The 21,130-nt window shown below is 34.6% G+C and overlaps 1 protein-coding gene across 17 annotated transcripts in view; it reads left to right on the forward strand.

Annotated features, from left to right (window-relative positions):
* ROBO2 (roundabout guidance receptor 2) overlaps window positions 1-15,157 on the forward strand; it is a 1,750,895-nt gene extending 1,735,738 nt beyond the window's left edge. For 10 of the 17 annotated variants that reach the window (XM_055380947.2, XM_055380950.2, XM_031009147.3 and 7 more), the window contains 3 exons: window positions 502-675; window positions 10,377-10,577; window positions 11,727-15,157. In XM_055380947.2, coding sequence (XP_055236922.1) covers window positions 502-675; window positions 10,377-10,577; window positions 11,727-11,728 — 377 coding nt within the window. In that variant the 3' untranslated portion in view covers window positions 11,729-15,157. Of the gene's footprint in view, window positions 1-501; window positions 676-8,321; window positions 8,595-10,376; window positions 10,578-11,726 lie in introns of all 17 variants that reach the window. The other 7 variants (XM_055380941.2, XM_019024473.4, XM_055380945.2 and 4 more) reach the window with 3 other exon arrangements.
* Window positions 15,158-21,130: the final 5,973 nt, after the last annotated feature.

Genomic DNA, 21,130 nt, shown 5'->3' on the forward strand with positions numbered 1-21,130 from the left:
AGCAGACCTTTCATGTAAAATTTCAGATGTAATTACTATATGACATTTTTCTTTGTTCAGAGAGATTTTGTAAGTTTCCAAGGATGAAATTTTATTAAACAAATACAACAGTATATACTTCATAAATAGCTTCTTTAATTTTAAGAACTAAAAACTGCATGAATTTGCATATATCTTTGACAATATCAATAATATTGTCAAGGTTAAATAAAAGTATAATCATGCAATATTGAGTTTTGGATTGGTGGATCTGTTTTATGTTCATTTGTTTGATTTTGAGGGGGCCAGTGGGGGTGTTGTTAGCTTATTAAAAATTGAACAAAATATGTGCAGCTGAGAATGTAGAAAATACATTTTTCTACAGAGATGCACCAATATTTGGTATCTTCATATGTTATCTCTACGTAGATTTACAGGTTAGTCATAGTGCAGAAATATAGGACAGAATCAGTGTGCTTTAATGACATTCTCTAGAACCCATTCCCTTTATTTTCATTTTAGGAAAAGCCTTTACCTCCTCTCAAAGACCTCGACCTACCAGCCCATTTTCTACTGACAGTAACACCAGTGCAGCCCTGAGTCAAAGTCAGAGGCCTCGGCCCACTAAAAAACACAAGGGAGGGCGGATGGACCAACAACCAGCATTGCCTCATCGAAGGGAAGGAATGACAGATGGTAGGTTTCTTCCCTTTACTCTTGTTTTCTCGCTGAAGAGACGTGCTCCATGCAATCATTTACTTAGATTAATGTAGTCATGGTAGATTAGCCATTGCTTCATTACATAACAAGACAAAAACCTGGCAATATGGTCTTGTTTAAATAAAACACCATTTTTAAAAACAATCTAGAATTATTTCTATATTATTAAGCCTCAAGAAATACATGCCATACAATTTTTTGAGGTTGATTTTTTTTTGCCATTCTGGCATATTTCATAAATGCTTTTTAGTGAGCATTTAAGAGTAGGGAAGAACATAAGCTGCATGTGCACTTATATGATCAGAACTTTTATCATATTAAATTACAATATCTTAGCTGCTATTTCACTTTTGGAAAAAAAGACTTTTGAAATGATTTAGTAATTTTTTAGTCACAAATTTCAGAGCCAAAATCAGGCTACAGTAGTTGAAGAGTGTCTTAGTCTGTCTGGGCTGCTATAAAAAAATAGAGTCATGCATTGTATGACAATGTTTCAGTCAATGACAGACTGCATATAAGACAGTGGTGCCATAAGGATGTCATACTGTATTTATGTTGTACCTTTTTTGTTTAAATATGCAAATATTTACCATTGTGTTATAGCTGCCTATAACATTCGGTACAGAAACACGCTGCACAGATTTTTACCCCAGATCAATGGTATGTAGTCAGCTATACCATCTATGTTCGTGTAAATATACCACGTGACACTTGCATAACAACGAAATCACCTAACACCACATTTCTCAGAACTTATCTCCATCATTAAGTGACATGTGACTGTACCATAAGCTGGTAGATTCCAAACAACATAAATTTTCTCCACAAATCTGGACTCTGCAAAGTCCAAGATCAAGGCACTGGCAGATTTGGTGTCTGATGAGGACCCACTTTCTGGTTCATAGTGGGTGCCTTTTCATTGTATGCTCACATAGCGGAAGGGACAAGGTTCCCTCTGGGGTGTGTTTTATAGGGTGCTCATCCCTTCATGAGGACCCCACCCTCATCATCGAATCACCTGCCAAAAGCCCCACCTCCCAATATCATCACATTGGGGATTAGGATTTTAACGTTGAATTTTGGGGGTACACAAACATCCAGACTCTAGCAAAGGGTCAGCAAACTTCTTCTATTAAAGTCTAGATAGTAAATATCTTTGGCTTTTGGGACATAGGGTTTCTGTCACAACTACTCAACACTGCCATTGTTGTATGACTGCAGCTATAAGAAAAGTAGAATAGGCCGGGCACAGTGGCTCAGGACTGTAATCCCAGCACTGTAGGAGGCTGAGGCAGGCAGATCACAGGGTCAGAAGATCAAAACCATCCTGGTCAACATGGTGTAACCCCCTGTCTACTAAAAGTACAAAAATTAGCTGGGCGTGGTTGCACATGCCTGTAATCCCAGCTACTGAGGAGGCTGAGGCAGGAGAATTGCTTGAACCAGGGAGTCAGAGGTTGCGGTGAGCTGAGATCACACCACTCACTGCACTCCAGCCTGGGCAACAGAGCAAGACTCCTTAAAAAAAAAAAAAGAAAAGAAAAGAAAAGAAAGAAGGAAAATAAAAGTAGAATGATGGAAATGATTGACTTGCAATAAAACATCATTCACAAAATGGGCAGTGGCTGGATTTGGCCCATAGGCCATAGTTTGCTGATCTAGCTCAATCTTTTTATTTATATATAGCATCCAATATTTGAATACTTGCTTAAACACTGTTAGTTTCAGGAAACACAATATTACTGGAAGATATCCATGTTTGATAATGAGTATTTCATTAGCTTTACAGAATATAGTCTATTTCCCGTATTTTTAATTTAATTCTTATATCTTTTAAAGAATGAATTAAAATATGTATCCTGAAGTTATATTCTAAGGATATGTAACACATATTTAAAGTGTGTAGTACAATGTCAGATTGAAAGGTAAATTTCTTTTTCCTTTTCAGCACTGTACCCTATAAGCACACAAACATTATCCCAACATAGTTCAATTAAACACCAAAAGGATAAACTTTTAAAAACTGCACATTAGAACCATCTGGGAAGCTCTTAAAATATACCCTAGATATTCAGATTTAATTATTCTGGGGTGAAACCCAGTTACAGGTAATTTTAAAGCTCCACAAGTGAATCTAAAGTATAACTATCTTAGAGAAGCTATGACTTAGTCCTTAGCACACTTACACTTATCATTATAGGACAGAATGAAGCTTAGTTGAAAAAGAAGAAAAGCATTGGTTTTTTTATTAGTTTGGGGAAGGGAGTATCCAATCCTGCAGCCCTATTTGTGCTTTCTTTTGTCATCTTGCAAAGGTAAGAGGACTTAAAAAGCCAAATATATTGTTCTACATACTTTCCGGTTTACTTATCTTTCCTGCTTCCTTTGTTTTCAATAGAATATGAAGGTTAAGGGTAGAATTGAGATTTTTGAGTCTCTATAAATGTGTATCCTGTGGTGAGTAAAAATGGTCACCACTACCTTTCTGCCTTATATGTTCAGAAGATTAGCTGAGCACTTAAAACTATTCGTAGTGTTCATCTAATTCTTCGTAAATAAAAAAGGACTACTTTCACTGAATTGCTAGGTATAAATCTAGTAATTGATAATTTTGTATATTTTTTTCTGTTGTGAATATTGTGGAGAGAGAAAAATGTCTAGGTATAGAATTTTCTGTGGTTTTTCAGAAATGTTTGAAGATAATATTCAGAATATGTGGAAGATATAAAATATAAATCAACAAAATACAGATCTCTTTTTTTCTAAGACACTTTTATTGCAAGCTTTTTTAGAATGTTTCCTTAAAGCAAGCTACCTCCTAGTTTAAAGTATGATCAATATATTGCTTATCTTTCTAAAAAATAAATGTTTCTAAATTTTCAAAATTGCCAGCATTTCAAAAAGGGGTTATGGATTATGTGTTATTAGAAAATGATACATTTTAGAAGTAGTGATATAGCAAAGGAAATTTCAGCCCACATATCTTCCCAAGTGCTTAATCCAAAGCCATTTTAATTATGATACAGTGCAAAGACATTTATTTTGGATGGTGCTCTACAGGTTATCCTTAAGAACATTGTTATTTTGCAGCAAATGCATATGCCATAGCATTTATATGGTAGGGATCCATATGTCAGAAATAGTTTCACAACTTTTTATGTAAAAATCAAGTTGTTCTTTTTGGGAAGGCTGATACTTAGCAGCATTGATTGTACAGACATTTTACAATAAACCTTTTGCATTATAGATTTTACAATAGTGTTTGCTGTTTTCTAAGCAGTATTGTAAAGATGTAGGCCTTTTTAGCACTGGGATACCATCATTTCTGGATCAGACCTTTATGGTTTCTGAGGGGAAGACAGAACATGAGTGGTTGTTGGGAGGTTGTAATGGCAAGTGGCACACATCACTTCTATTTCATTGAAAACAACTCTGCCACGTGGTGTCAAACTAACTACTGGGGTGAGAAAGCAGCCTTCCCTGTGTCCCATAAGAGAGATTATGAATGGTGGGAAATGTCAGTCTGTATCCCAAAGACTGAAAAACCCACACACATCTTAAAGGGTGTTCTTCTCCCTTTTGTAAAGTTTCTCCAAAGCAGGCATTGCTGAGTCCAAATCTTGTATTCCATTTGTCTTATAAATCAAAGAATACCCTTGGAAGCCAATATATTAACCAATGCTAAAAAAGGAAGATAGATCTGTCTATCCATCAACCTGTTTCTCCTAGATAACTTATTTCCAGCCTATTCTCCCTTTCACCTAGCTTTTTTTTTTTTTTTTTTTTTTTTGAGAGGGAGTTTTGTTCCTGTCACCCAGGCTGGAGTGCAATGGTGCGATCTCAGCTCACTGTAACTCCCACCTTCCGGGTTCAAGCGATTCTCCTGCCTCAGTCTCCCAAGTAGCTGGGATTACAGGCATGCACCACCACACCCAGCAAATTTTGTATTTTTGGTAGGTAGGGACAGGGTTTCACCATGAGGGCCAGGCTAGTCTTGAACTTCTGACCTGAGGCTCTCTGCCCACCTCCACCTCCCAAAGTGCCAGGATTATAGGTATGAGCCACCATGCCCGGCCCCTTTCCCCTAGTTCTTAATGTCCTGTTCAGAGAAGGGGCTCTTTCTCAGCTCTGCCACATACTAGCTTTGGCCTTTGAGCAAATAAATTTACATATTAATTAATCTATTCACTCAAATACTTATTAAGTATATAACATATAATAGACAATGGTAGCCAAACAGACAAAATCCCCTGCCTTTTTATATTTTAGTTGGGGAAGATGTATAAAGACCAACCTAAGTACATACATGAACATATAAGTAAGATGGTGATAAATGTTATGGGGAAAAAACAAAGGGAAGGGAGTTGAGAAGTATAGGTGTAGGGAGGAAGTATTTTTAAGTAGAGTGACTGGGGAAGGCCTCACCAGGAAGTCAGCATTTCAGAAAAGACTGGAATAACATAAGCAAAAGAGTAATGCTGATATCTGAGGAAAGGTTATTCCAGGAAATGAGAATGGCAAGTGAAAGCCTGAGACTTATTTGATAAAAAGGAAAGGGAGCGATATGACTGGAGCAGAGAGAGAAACGAGATAGAGTACGAAGTCAGGCAAGCAAACAAGGGCTAGTGTTTGTGAGACCTTTAAGCTACCATAATGACATTGGCTCTTACTTTGAATGGTAAGCCACTGGACGGGGTGTGTATATGTGTGCATGTGTGCATGCATGTGTGTGTGTGTAAGGCAGGGAAGTGACATGATCTTATTTGTATATTTTTTAAAAAGTCATTCTATTCTAGCTGCTGTGTTGAGATGTACTAAATGAGGCAAGGTGGAGATTGTGGAAGCTACCTAGGGAATAGATGACTGTGGTTCATACCAAAGGAGAATCAATGGCAGTGTTAACAAAGGTTGGATTTTAGAGGTAGAGCTAACGGGAGTTGTTATGAAATTAACATAGGCCATAAAGAAAGCAAACCACATTACTCTGAAATTTTGGCTAACTTGTAGAATGTAACTGTGACCAACTGAGAGAAGAAACACTGCAGAGGAAGCATTTTTTTTTTTTTTTTTTTTTTTTTTTTTTGAGATGGAGTCTCGCTCTATCCGCCAGGCTGGAGTACAGTGGGGCGATCTCGGCTCACTGCAAGATCCGCCTCCCGGGTTCACGCCATTCTCCTGCCTCAGCCTCCCGAGTAGCTGGGACTAAAGGCGCCCGCCACCACACTCGGGTAATTGTTTTTGTATTTTTAGTAGAGACGGGGTTTCACTGTGTTAGCCAGGATGGTCTCGATCTCTTGACCTCGTGATCCGCCCGCCTCGGCCTCCCAAAGTGCTGCGATTTACAGGCGTGAGCCACTGCGCCCAGCCGCATATTTTATATAGGATGATCTAGAGCTGAGTTCTGATACATGAAATTTGAGAAGCTTTCTGAACACCTAAGTGGAACTGTCCAGTGTAGCTCTGGTTACATGAGTCTGGAGTTCATGGGAGGAAAGATCCAAGCTGGAGATTTTTAATTACTTTGTGCCTTCATTTTCTTGTCTAAAAACAGAAGGTAATAATGGCACCTATCTCATTGGACTGTTGTGTGCCTGAAAAGAGCTAATCCTCGGTAGGCCAGTAAGAGACTTTATAGTGAATTGATTTAGTGGAAATGAATCAACATAGAAATGAATAATAAATTTAATTTAAGTAAATGTATTTGATTACATACTTTTATTTTTCAAAAAACCATTCTTAATCCCATTTCTTTTTCCAATTAGTTTATTTCAGTGTGCATGTAATGTCCTTTCTTCTTAAAATATACAAACTCCAAGGATATTACTTATGAAACTATATAATTTTAGGTTAAATTAAATAATAATCAGAATTTTAGCTGCATAAGCAGATGCCGTTTTGGCCATTTTAAAAATTAAGCTGCTCTGATGCAGAATAAAAATCAATGACAAGATAAGTTATTTTGGAAGAAAATACAATAATTTCTCCTCACTGGCAGTCTAAGTTCAATAAATCAAATGAAATAATTAATTTGCATTTATAATAACATATAGTGAAGGAAGTCAGTACTATCGAATATAAAGGAAACACCAAACTCATTGGATTATCCAACAAACAGATATCTCAATATTGGATTAGCTCTTCATTTTGGAAAAATATTCCAAATGCAACTTTATCCTCCCAAACAGAGACCCTGTTCCCTTCAGTTATTAGCAATTCATAATTTAACATGAGGACATACGTAAGAACTGGCAATGCTGCTCCAACTTAGGAACTCAGAGGAGATGCTCCAGAGACCAACATTGTCAGTCCAATGCAGATTAGTATCACTTTGCTCATAAAAGAGAGTATAAAGGTTCTTGAAGTTTTTGAAAGGAGCGGCTTAGCTGACTGTTAAGGAAGCTATCTTTTGTCTACAAGAAATTTATACTTTTTCCTTCTAAATTTCACAAAAAGAATATTATTAGAGACAACAGAATACATTTACAAAAATGGCATCAGAAATAATTGAATACATTATGTACAATATCTTCTATTAATGAAATAAATGTATATTTTATATGATATTTGGTCTTTATGAAAAAATAATATAATTACCAATATTCTAAGGATGAACAAAGAAGTTTACAATAGCATGCAAGAAAAATGAGAAGAAAATGATACAAATTGATGTTCAGAAGATTTCAAAATCTTCAGCAAAGTAATTTCAGAACTAATACATACTTAAAAGAGAAAGAAAGAACTGTGATTTCACAGTCAAAGGCATATAAAATATAAAGGTATTATGATCTGAAGAGTTAATAAAAGAGAGATGAAAAGGGAGTTGATATTGGAACCTTAAATTTTTTCCTATCTGATATTTAAAGAGCTTTTCTGAAAAATTATCTCTTCTACTCTATCTCAGATTTCTGTGAGGCATTGTCTTCTCTAGCACCATAAAACACATTCAATCTTTACTCTGAACATTGGTTATTACTTATTAAAATTAATACATCGGAAGATTATAATATATTAGTTGTAACTCATTAGCTAACTCATGAAACGAACAGCCAGAATTGGTTGTCAAGCAGAATGTTAATTGCATTTAATAAATGTTAGTTTAATGTTGTTAAATGTGCCACATACATGGGTAAAGGCAGTCATATGTTGCATATGACACGGCATATAGTTCTAAATTTCCCGAGGGTGACATTCCCTTTGGAGATTGGCAGGAGAGCTTTTGTTCTTGGGGCCTTTTGTTAGTACAGCTTCAGGAATTTCTAGTGATCTTATTTTGTGTCATGGTATTTCTACTTTGGGGAAGGAGGGTTGGACAATGGATGGAATATAAACAATGAACTGCCCTTTACACCTTGAATGATAGCCTCAATATGTAACTGAAAACACTTTCCACATTTAACTGTTGAATAAAACTAGTCAATTTTGTTTCAATGATGCTATGGCCAAAAGACAGCAGAGAGAGCAATAATATGAGCTTTGGAAATAAATAATTGACTTTTATTTTCCCCAAATTTCTTTTGTATGGGTAATACCTGTATAAGGGCAAAGATTTTCTTCAACTTGAACTAAAACCTGTATTTTTCATTAAATTTTAGTCCATTCTAAACATTATTCAAAATTTTTAGATCTTCCACCACCACCAGATCCCCCGCCAGGTCAGGGTTTAAGGCAGCAAATAGGCCCGAGCCAGCAGGCTGGTAACGTGGAAAACTCAGCAGAGAGAAAAGGAAGCTCTCTAGAGAGACAACATGCATCCAGCTTAGAAGACACAAAGAGCTCATTGGATTGTCCAGCTAGAACCTCCCTAGAGTGGCAGCGACAAACCCAGGAATGGATAAGCTCCACAGAACGACAAGAAGATATACGGAAAGCCCCACACAAACAAGGTGTCGGATCAGGTGTGTTCTGCACAGTCCCAAGAAAGTGTGGACTGTTACCATTTCTTTTCCTACCAGGTATTCTAGAAATGGCAGTTGTTTAAGGGCATCTGAAAAACATTTGCCTTCAATCAGTAATGGAATTTGGAATTCCTTAGGAGATTTTACCAGTATATGCCTTAAGGCTGATTCCAACGGGCATTGCTCCTCAGTCAGCCTCTCCACAGGGTCTTTGATCTCAAGAGACTTCCAGGCTTCATCTAAATGGCTCAGTAGAAAATTGTATTTTTTGGCCTATTAATGTTTATATTGAGTACTTTAAAGATCGCTAAATTTAATCTTTTCTGTCAGTTTAATCTCTGCCTTCAGCAAGTTTGTTCATTTTGGCTGAAATAACCAGTCATTCGAAAGGAGAACTCACATCAAATACGTGAATTCATTAAAATTACAAAGTTGCAGAAAAATGCCCAATCACAGATCCTCAAATTAGATAAGGTTATACTGGGCTTGCACTTTCTCCAACTGTTAATCAGTTGATTGATTTAGTTGGTTGTTAATCCGTCTATGGGAAATGCTCTTTTTTATAAATCAAGCTTCCTGGAAATGTCACAGAAATAAATTTCATTGTTTGTAGTTAGATTTTTTTGGGGGGGAGGTGTGGCGCGGGAGGTGTGGCGCGGGAGGTGGGGACCCTGCTTTATAAACACATTTTCTGAGACACATCTTCTCATGTCAGGATTCATTGAGTATTGAAACACACACATACACATACACACAATCTTTGAAAAAATGTCTTTTCACTTATTCATTTGGACTTAATGTGTTGTAGATGGGCCTCTCCATGCATTTCCCATAACTACATTTTGTCACAACTTGGTGCTCAAGTTTTTGGAAAATGTCATTTGTGCAAGGGCCAGTAGATGACAATTTTAATATCTAGGTTGAGTGAAACATTTAGAAAGGTTACACCATTCAGGCTGTCAGAGAAAAATCATGTGGTTCTTGTCATTGAAGACTATGTAAGGGGAGAAATAGTAAATTCAGTAAGCACTAATCACAGAATAATAGCCCATACATAGAAAGAAAGTGAAAAACAGAGGGGATGGGGTGTGGAGAGGGAGCAATGAGAATAGAGAGGGAAAGAAAAAACAATTTTTGAACTATTGAGTGATTATTTGTAACATATGTCATGAGTTATTTGTAGAGAGACAATCTGTAAAAAAAAAAAAAAATTAGCATATTATTTATTTAAATGTGTGAGTTTCTCTTTTACTTTTAAGGAAATACATAGCCCTTTAAATAATGTATTTCTGTCTCAAAAAGCAACATAAATTTTAAAAGCTTATTTAACTAATATATAGTTCTTCATCTAAATCAGTTGAGAAAATGTTGCCATAATTTAAGCTGAAACAAAAAACATGTTTCTTTAATCTTAATGGGAAAATTAAATTGGAGCCTCATTGAACTTTAGAAATTATTCTCAGATATGCTTTTGTTAAACTGTAGTTCATTGTATGCAGCTCTCTTTTATAATGAATTTAAATTTTGCAAATAATATATAACATTGTGTACTTATCCCAAGATCTCTTTTAATTTAATTCTGCTTTGGTTCCTATTGTAGGAAATGTTGCTTGCACGTAGAAATTTCTTTAATATCCGGTCCTGATTAAACTTCATAATTTTAATTTTATTGAAGAATGAAATGGTAAAGTAGGCCATTCACAGTGTAATATTCAAGAGTTAAGTTTAGTTTGCCTCCATGTTTCTGTTCAATTTAGCCTTTGGGTTTTTTTTCTTTTTCAGAGGAGGCCTTGGTGCCCTATAGCAAGCCCAGTTTCCCATCTCCAGGTGGCCACAGCTCATCAGGAACAGCTTCTTCTAAGGGATCCACTGGACCTAGGAAAACCGAGGTGTTGAGAGCAGGCCACCAGCGCAATGCCAGCGACCTTCTTGACATAGGATATATGGGCTCCAACAGTCAAGGACAGTTTACAGGTGAATTATGTAAGTGCTTAGGTCATTTAAAAGGCTATCGTGATTCAGAAAGAGTCTTGGGTTAATAACATTGCCACATTAAACAAATTTCAGATTAATAGAAAACTTGCCCTGTTACAAAAACAATCAATTGCAATTTTCAACAAGTTTGGTCATAACTTAGGCCATTGCTATATTTATTGAAGTCCATTTTTATAAATGTTTCTGCTATTTCACGTTGGATTTATGCTATAAAAATTGTTTTAAGTTAGGCAAGTTGTCTTAACACTTATACGTGAAATTAAATATAGTGTGTTTATCATTTTCTTTGCCTTTTTAACTGAACACAATAAAGAAATGGAGACACTGGCCTTTTGGTAGTTTTAAAGAAACTCCTAAGGAATGCTTCATTTTCAAGTTACTGTATATTTATTTTTTAAATTTGGGTAGTCACCCTTGAAGAGTTGATCTTTGATTGTTAATTAAATTGTAATGTTTTGACTACAATAACATTTTATAAATAAATTTCCATTTATGAATGAAAACTGGCATAGGTAGTTAGTACAATTAATTTTCTAAATGTAAAATACTAGGTAATAGGGAAAATTAAGAATGTCACAGCAAAAAATATTGAGCTCCTTGTGTTAATTTCCTCAGGAAAGTTACCAGTACAGCTTTGCATTATCAGAAACATATTTGCTGAATATTTTTAACTGCCTCATCAGAAAAATAGCATTACCATTATCTTCACATCACAGATTGTTTGGAAGATTCTGTGAGATGATGAAAAGAGAAATAATTTCAAAATTATAAATTTCTTTATTGATCTCAGTTGTCATTGTTGTTGACTATTGCTAATCTATTATTAAGATTCGTTTATAATTTTAATTTGATTCATAACTACTTGAATTTTTCTTTAACTTTTTTTTGAAGTAATGACAGACTCACAGGAGTACCAAAATAGTTCTACTGGGTGTTTACATTTCCAAATTCTATAGTGTTTTCTTTTCTTTTACTCTTTGATCATCTCCTTCAAGTAAAATTACTTAAATTCACAAACTCATCTATCTGAAGACCTTATTTTCATTGATTATCTGTTTGCTTTGCTTTTTGTTATGCTGGTCAGAAAAGTAGAATGCTTAATTTACATTTTATTTCTACTTTTTTCTCTTTCTTTAGAGTAAATGAGAGGAGACATACAAAGCTGCTCTGAAGGACCATCAGGTCCGGACTCATGGAAGTGATGACTCTAAACAGTGCAATGAACAATTTATTTATGTACTATTAAAAGAACTGTAAATGCAATGTAAAGACACACAGCCACACATATCCCACAGATATTTTCATTGTGTTCTTCTCCTAAGTACACCACCCACCTTAACTCTTTCTTGTCAGGAGTATATAAAAAAGAAAGAAAACAAAACTCACCCTACAGGAAGAAAAGGATTCTCCTCTGTATATAATTTCTTTTGTGCATTGCTATGCAAGCTCACTCTTTTTAGCTCTGCTCATATTATTGTCTGTTCTTATTGGTCTGTTGTACTATATGTGAATTAATAGGCTGTGGTGCCATATATTAACTTTTAATTGTGTAACTTTTATGTTTAAATTTTGCACTGCAATTTTATTTGGTGATAAGCACAAATCTCTACTCCTCATGACATGAAGAAAAAGACTGAATGTGAAGGGAGTTTCTGTACTGTAAGCTAGATTGGATAATGATGGCTGTAACAAATCATGTTAGATGGTTTTCAGTTGGGGTGTAGAAATAGGAAGATGCAAAGGAACAATGGTGTTGGCAAAGTCTTCTTTGAATATCAGGGACTGAGTCAATAAAAAAAATAGTAGAAAGGTGGCTTTTACTATTGACAAAAGCAGGGGTCAAAAAAAGTAGTTTAAGTCTTAAGACTGAATATGCATTAAAGTATGCAGGTAGCAAAGATGTAATAAATTTGCTTAAAAAAAGAAATAAAAGTTTTATTTAGAATCAATTTTACCTGTCATTGTAATTGACCCATCTGAGAATTACAATAAGCAAGAGGAAATTAAGGTGTTTTGCAAGAGCTGTATTTATATTACAGTTTTTTAAAAACATTTTCTGAATTATCATAATTAAGCTCTCCAACTCGTTAAGTCAGAATATAATATGAAGTTCCCCAAGAAAACGAACAAAATGAACTCTAGAATATCTAGCAAATAGTTAAAGAAGCAATTTATTATTAGGGCATACTCGGGCTGTTTCCAAATATAAACTCTATTGCAATATCTTATTTCATCTTTCTAATACATGTACAGTGCACACTAGAGGATAGAGCTGCATCACTTAAATTCATGACTTAAAAAATAATACAGTTTATATACAATTTGTTTTTGATTAAGAAGTGAAGTTTATGCCACCCAATGTATAGCCAAATTGTACGTGCTTAAAAAGCAGTGCCGAGAGTATGTTCAGTTCGCAGTAAGTAGATTTATTGGAATAAATATTCTATGGTACATTCTCAGAAATTGGCTTCCAACTAAAATACGTTTGACCCATTTTGAATAAGGAAATTGAAAAGAAAAATTTAAAAGGAGAAAAAAATGCATGTTTATAAACTTTTTAAATAAAACCAGACCTTGTAAGTGGACATTAATAATTGTCCTGCCTCATTTGTTTTCACGACTTTGACAACAAGAAGTTCCTGAACATTAGTCATGTATGCTCAGAATAAATGTGACTTTGAAATATATGTTAGCTACTGTACATGTATAGTCAGTCAAGTAGAAGAGGACCTTCCTGAAATTCCCACTTGTGACATTTTCCCATGGGTTTCCTACACAATCTTAAATTTTATTTCTGTCTATACTTTCTCAGATTTTTCCTATGATAAGTTCAGTTGTTGGTACTCTTCTAAAAATGTTCAACGTGATTAGGATCAGTTCTAAAATATGGGACCCCTGTGAGTGACAATTCGCACTCCATGCATTATTGGCTCAGTAGCCAATTTATGTCATGTCATTATAACAAGGAGATGACATAATTAAACATTTCCATCCTTTCTATTCCCTGAGACTGCATCAGCACAGGCAAGTATAGAATGTAATGTTCTTCATGGGCCCCACCAGCTTTTTGGTGCCATGTAATTTATTTCTTCGCTGAAGAGAAAAAGAATTCTGAGACACAGTTATTAAACCCTTTATCAACTTTCTACCATCAGTGCCTGAATTCTAATGCAGTGTGATTTCTCTGGGACAAAGAGACTGAGGAAGATGAAAAGTTTCTTCAAACAGTGAATACATACTTATTCACAACTCTAGGATGTGAGGACTTTAAATATCTCTTTATGAAGTTCCCTACCTAACCTCTTTCTATTTAAAGGCAAACAAATTTCGAAGAGGTTTTGTGTTCCCTCTTTATGTTTCTCTATGACCCAGTTTAGTCTAAAACCTTAGTTCATTACATATACAACACATAGCCTTTGATCCCTGGTAAGTGGCAGGTGTTGGTGATTAATAAACCAAGGCTTCAAAGTGAAGTATGTGTGTGCAGATGACTTTTGGAATAACGTGGGCATAGCATCATACCTTCCTGATTGTCTTCAGCATATAAAAATTAACTGTTGTAGTTAAAATTATGTCAGTGCAGAGCTTGTGGTTACTTGGAATGTTCTTTCAGAATAGTCCATGTTGCCTATTAAACCTAGTTTTAAACACATTGGGCAGTCAATGTATGCACCCAAAATATCACCCTCAGGTAGATTGAGGGCAAGATAAAATGCTGTAGCTATACAAAGGAATTCAGAAACATTATTGGAAAGCAAAGCCTTTGTCAGCTTGCTACTGACAAAGTAGTAAAAAGCTACTAATCAGTGTGAGTCAGATGTCAACAGAAAAATACAAATACCTATGAGAGCCACAGCGGTTTTTCATTTCATAGCCGATTCAATGAATGTGATTAGAAATTCACTGAGCTCACCCTTGCAGGTTTAAACGGAGGCCTGCATAAGGACTGCAAGAGGAAATCTGGGTGGGAGAGAATGTAATCTGATCTTGCACTCATAGGCAATGCTGCAATGCAATCATGTCCAATACAAGCACAGCTTCATTCATAACAGGAAACGTCTTCTTTGGGAAAATAGCTCTATTGGTGCCCAAACTCAGGTATGCCAGTGTATGCAGGTGGAGTTGCCCTACCCCTCTTCCAAACATGTCCTGTGAGATTTTTAAAATAAGATGGGATAGTACAGGGGCATGAAAAGAATTGATTCCTTCACAGGATTTTAATCCAGTTCAAGGGAGAATGTAGAAAATTCAAAACCAACATATAAGGTATCACACAACCAAGAAAAGTAAAACCATTGCAAGTTTACTTGCGTTGAGTACAAAACAGATTTAATGGTGTTCTATGTCATAGTTTAATGCTCTGGGTATTTAGATATGTTTTCAACAGGATTTGAGTTGAAAGTTTGTAATGTGCTTTGATGGAACACTTCCCAATTTCTATTCAATAAATTTATGTAATTGTCCACTGACAATATAATGATAACAGTACCATTGAACTCTAAACTGTGGTTTATCTTCACCACTGGGAAGCAACTGTGCATCAGTATTAAAGATATGCAGAAACATAATATTCACTAATTTGTTCATCTGCTTTTGTATATTGTTTATGGAATTACATGGCAAGAACTGTTCTAAAGCAACATGTCTTTCCACATTATTTTAGAGGTGAAATTACTTTTGTTTTGCTTCTCTATAATGTGTACTTCAAATGAAACACCATACTTTTTTCTAAAAAAAGATGTTCAATTTACTAATTTTTTTAAATCTCATAATTTAAAAAGCATTTGTTGTGATTTTAAAGTGTTGCAAGAAAAGGGATTCTGTGGCCATGGGTAGACTTTTTATACTTTGTTTTATAGATGGATTTTTTTTAAACTGTAGTTTGTTTAAGTCACCAAGCAGCATCCAAAATCTTAATGTGTTTCATTTGATGTTGTTAGATCAGAGAAGAAACTGGCATAAAATTGGTTAATAGTATTGTCAAAGAATTGTGTATTGTGTACTCACTGGGAAAAAATAAAATATATTCACATTTCAAATTTGTAGAAAAGCCATTTATGTAAAACAAACCTGTTTATAGACATGCCAAAAAAAGACCAGGTAGCCACTTTTAGAACTCTGCATTAATATTTTGTGACTAAATGCATAATCTCAGTTTCTCACTCAGTTATGGTTTGAATAGTGATAAATAGGAACTGGTGTTGACTTTTAGTAGTGACTAATAGACCCTGATAAAGAATACAGCAAGCATTTGAAATATAGACCCCATTCTATCAGCACTGCTACTTTCCCCATACCATGAAGACCTTTAGATAGATTTAAAACAAATATCTTATTTTTGAAAGTATAAGTAAATATGAAAATTGAGAGAAAATGAATTTTTCTCAATTACTTTAGAATAAATAATTATGAATTTCTTTTATTTTGGATGTTTTCATACTGGATGTTGAAAAGTTATCTCAGGGACTGAGTAGAAAAGAGAAATGCCCCATTTTATTATATTTCATAAATATTGTATTCTTTTTCACTGCTAAGTACAACTATAGGCTCAATTTTTTTTTCCAAAAATAAAGAGAGGCAGTTTCTGTATTCTTTAAAATAATAATACTAGTGACAGAAAAAAGGAAAAAGATTATGGTTAAATCCTGAGACACTCATTGAAAAATATTTTTAAAAATACAAGGTTTAGGGCAACACATTTTAGAGTTTCATTTAATTTATATTAATAAGGTGAGAATAAAATAATATTACTGTAATGACAAACGATGTTGCATTAATATAATACAGTGAGAAAATATATGTGATTAAAGACAAAGTATGTCAATATGATAAATGGTAGGACAATACAAAAACAACTGTTCCTTTATGGAATTTGTGTATAAAATGGCAAAAGTGTAAAATTATCAGAAAGGTTTATTAAAGTAATACACCACACTCTCTTGATTACTGTATACATTAGCTGGAGAAAAGATATATTAATGTTGCACAAAGGCATTTGAACAAGAAATTATATTTAATGTCCTCCATTTTTTAAAATGTGATTTTATCTCTTCCACAGAGGAGAGAAGCAGAGTTCACACTGAACTTCATTTCATAGGAAAGATGTGAAATAAAACTGTACAATAATACAAAACCAAGTTTTAAAAGTTCAAAACAATACTCCAGTAGAAAAGCTAGCAGGGAGGGGAAAAGAATCTGTTATTTCCAAAAGTTTGTAAAGACTCTTTTTACTTCGATGAATTCAGTGTGGTCTCAGTTTTGGCATTCAGCTTCTTAGGCACAGAGAAAGAATCTGACACGTAGGAGTGTGCAAAGCTGTCAAGAATCCCAAAGACAGATGCAAGACAATTATCCAGCTGTGTGTTTAATATGAAGAACTACAAAGGTGACTAGTCTTTACATTTTCCAGTCATAACATTTACTCCTTGTGGTAGTCGAGCTCTAAGAAAAAAAAAAAAAAAAAAGGCTGGGCGCTGTGGCTCACGCCTGTAATCCCAGCACTTTGACAGGATGAGACAGGTGGATCGACTAAGCCCAGGAGTTTGAGATCAGCCTGGGCAACATGGCAAAGCCCTGTCTTACAAAAGAAAAAAAAAAATGCAAAAACTGGCCAGGCATGGTGGCACACATCTGTAGTTCTACCTACTAGGGAGGCTGAGGCAGAAGGATCACTTGAACCAGGGAGGTCCAGGTTGCAGTGAGCAGTAATCGTGCCACTGCACTTCAGCCTGGGTGACAGAGTGAGACCTTGTCTGAAATAAATACACACATACATACATACATACATACATACATACATAGAAAAAGAAAAAAGAGAAATACATGTATATTTCCAAGATATCTGATTATCTATTACCAAAATATTACCAAGATTTATATATGTATGTATTGCAGATATCTTAGTAATCAAGGAAAGCTACATTTGTGAGTCACATAGAATGACCTTTTGGCTTATGTCAATATTCATAATAGGAAATTTGCAGGCCACTACAGTGTTCTAAAACCATAGCACCATAACACCCTTCGCCTATAAAAGACCTTGATGGATATAACCTCTGGGTCATAGACAACATTTTTTGGACAAATTTTAGAAAATGTTTTTCTAGACAACACTTTGGAATAATTTGTTTCTAACAAATCTGGGTTTTTGTTTATTTATTCATTTCCTTTGCAAGCAAGTTTTGAGACACTGTGCTAAGAATTAAATACTCAGATTAGTAAAAACAGCAACCTTTGCCTTCATAAATAAATAATATCTTCTGTTAATTCTTTCCCTGATTTTTTGCCTAGAAATTTTTGATGAATGTTTTGAAGCTAAGAGGAAAGAGCCTATAAGCAAGGTCTTCAAATAAATTTCCAAGCCGTAAAATTTGTATTAGCTTCATTCAAATCCTCCATACCCATCATAAAATCTAGTCTTTCTCAAAAATAGTCCACAGGATTTTAATAGTATTTTTAAAATGAATAAGACAATAATGGAATTGAAGTTCCACAGTTGAATATATGAAGACATTTCTTTACTACTTGAATCCTTTACAAATCTGTTCAAATCTTATATGACATAAAATCCTTTGTCCTGGAGCATCTTATGAAACAGTACTATGTAAAATCTGCTTTGAAAAATAGTCTCCTAGGAAGTATCATACTTTATCCTGCCCCTAGACTCTATATTAGTGGCCCCAAAGGCTTTGCATGCCATGTCTTGCTGTGGTCTTTTAAAAATCAATATTAAGTCATGGGAAAGAATCATTCAAATTCTATGTATAATGTGCAGATGATAAAAGAAATGTGCAGTGAGAAATTCATTAATTAAATTATGTTTCCGAACCTTATTTGAGATCAGTGCTCAGTCCTGTAGCAACAGGTAAGATTGCATCATGTTCTTTAGTTTCTCTACAATGCTTTTGTGTATTGTCAGCTCTTGAAATCATTAGGCTAAAACTAAAGCATGGAAATACACCTACTGTCTCCTCCCACCCCTAGCTACTGACCTTCAATCAGATTTCAAAAGTATAATATATTTTGAAAGATTTCACAAAAGGATAATTTTTTAAAAGCTACTGTCTGATTATTAATAGTTTCTCCCTGAAGAGGTACTTTGCTTAAAATAGTAGCGAGTAACGCAAAATGTAGGAAAAGAGGGCTTATAATTTCTCATTAAGATAATACAGAGCTAAGTACCAGTGGAATTTGAAATACAGCTAACTAGTAATGATGAAAATTCGTATATCCAGAAACGGTTAAATATAGAAGTAACAAAGGGAAGATGAAGATAACCATTATGTGAACTTTCACTGGCTATGAGGACAAAAGAAGTGAGGGAAGTTAAAGTGGGATGTGAGAAGTAAGAATTTAAATTTACTTGATTAATTTTGAATGATGATAGACTGATGCAATCAATAAATTAACATGTCCCAACATAGGTAATATGAGAACAATTACGGATGGGCAATGAATGGTTATTCTAATGAAAAAGAGGGAACAGACAAATGGTGGCAGTCTGAACAAAAGACACACTAGAATACTATGTATTCAACTTAAGAAAAGGAACTACAACATTTTCAATAACTGTGCAAACATCTCTTTGCAAATAACCACCTACCAAGAATTAAGACACTGTTTCCATCAATGTTGGTGATGCTATTTTTTCCTATCTTATACAAGTATACTAAAAATGTATAAAACAAATCCCATATACATATGACAACAAAGTATACATTTAAAGAAATATGTGTGTTAAATGTCCATATCAACTAATTCCCACTAAAATCATTTGAATAGTTATTATTTAAAAGTTGAAGCTCACGCGCAAAGATATTTTAGATTTGTTCTAATATTCCAAGTAAAAATAATTATAAACCTTAAAATGTATTAAGTAGCCAAAAACTGTATTAGGAGCTACACACACACATGCATACTCATGCACATATACAAATATACAAATGTACATATATAAAAATACTTTTCATTCATTAGAATCCAACCAAGATAGGATGGGGATTGAAAAATACCCATAGTCATAAAGTATGGAAAAACGGAAACCTAACAAGAACTACGGGGATTGAGACAAATATCATAGGCTGAATAATACTTCAAATAATCTCTATTTCTCCTAGACAAATTACATAGGTGCATCTACATGTATACGTATGTATACACACACTTATGTACCCATGCAGAGTCATCCTTCAAGATCCACAAAGAATTGGTTCCAGGATTCCTACCAAAATCAGTGGATGCTATACCTTAAATATAATGGTGTAGTATTTGCATATAACCTATGAACATCCTCCTATATACTTCAAATCATCTCTTCATTACTTATAGCATCTAACACAATGTAAATATTATGTAAATCATTTTATACTATATTTTAATTGGTATTATTTTTATTGTTTTATTTTTATTTTTATTGTAGTTTGTTTTTAAATGTTTTCCATCTATGGTTGGTTCAATCTGAGGATTTGGAGCCTGTGAATATGGAGGCCTGACTGTATATATTTCTATTATACACATCACATATATACATACATATATGCATTTATGAAGAAATCGATATTTTGTTGTTCAAATGGCCAAATGTTCCTTTTAAACAGATGAACACATATTGTATACATAGTATTGTGGTTGGCACAATATAGTTGGGGGCAGCCAGTTACATTTAATGGGGTGACATAAGGCATAGAGTGAATATTATTTTACAAGTAGAAAGTGAAGAAAACCATATAAAATTTAAATTGTTGCAGAAATCAACTTTGGGAGATGACAAGTGGAAGAGAGCATTGAGGGTTGGTGTGGTCAGGTGAAATGTCAGTGATAAAGGGAATTGACTTTGGCCTTGAATGAGAACAATTAATAGAAAGATAATTTAGAGGAGAGGAAGCAGACACAATATAGTCTCTAGCCAATGGGAAACTGTAGTCTAATACAGGAACCAGTCATTTGAACCAACATTTGAATTCAGGAGTATCCAAGATATGATAAATAAGCAATATACTATTGCAGTAGGGTAAGGAAGGTGGACACCCCATTCAGACTTTAGGAGTCAAGCCAGGCATTACAGACTGACTAACACTGTAGAGAGTGTTATTTCACCCCAACGAAGAAGTTAAATGAAGGTTAAACTTCCCCTGTACAAAAGCACTGGTTCGTAAGGCAGCACAGCATAATTAACCAGTCAATAGCACACGTGTTTAGAAAACAACAAGGAAATATAGTGGGGCAATACAACGAAGAAAAGGATGAATGGGTTAAAAAGAAGTAGACTAATAACAACTAGAGTGAATAAAGACCTGAAGGAATACAGGCAAAGGGGCTATTTTGTCTACTTCGCATGCTCCTGTTTTCATTCTGAGCAGATAAGGACATCTCATCCTCAAAGGGGATTTGTGCTTTTGGAAATGAGAACAGTGCATTCTACCTTCAAATTCTACATATCCACATTTGCCATGCATGCAGTAAGAGTCAAAATAAAGAACATTATAGAAGCCTAAATCTGCTTAAAATAAATATCTGCCTAAAATAAATAATCCATAATAGAG

The sequence above is a fragment of the Gorilla gorilla genome, chromosome 2 (assembly GCF_029281585.2).
Source record: "Gorilla gorilla gorilla isolate KB3781 chromosome 2, NHGRI_mGorGor1-v2.1_pri, whole genome shotgun sequence".
Lineage (NCBI taxonomy): Eukaryota > Metazoa > Chordata > Mammalia > Primates > Hominidae > Gorilla > Gorilla gorilla.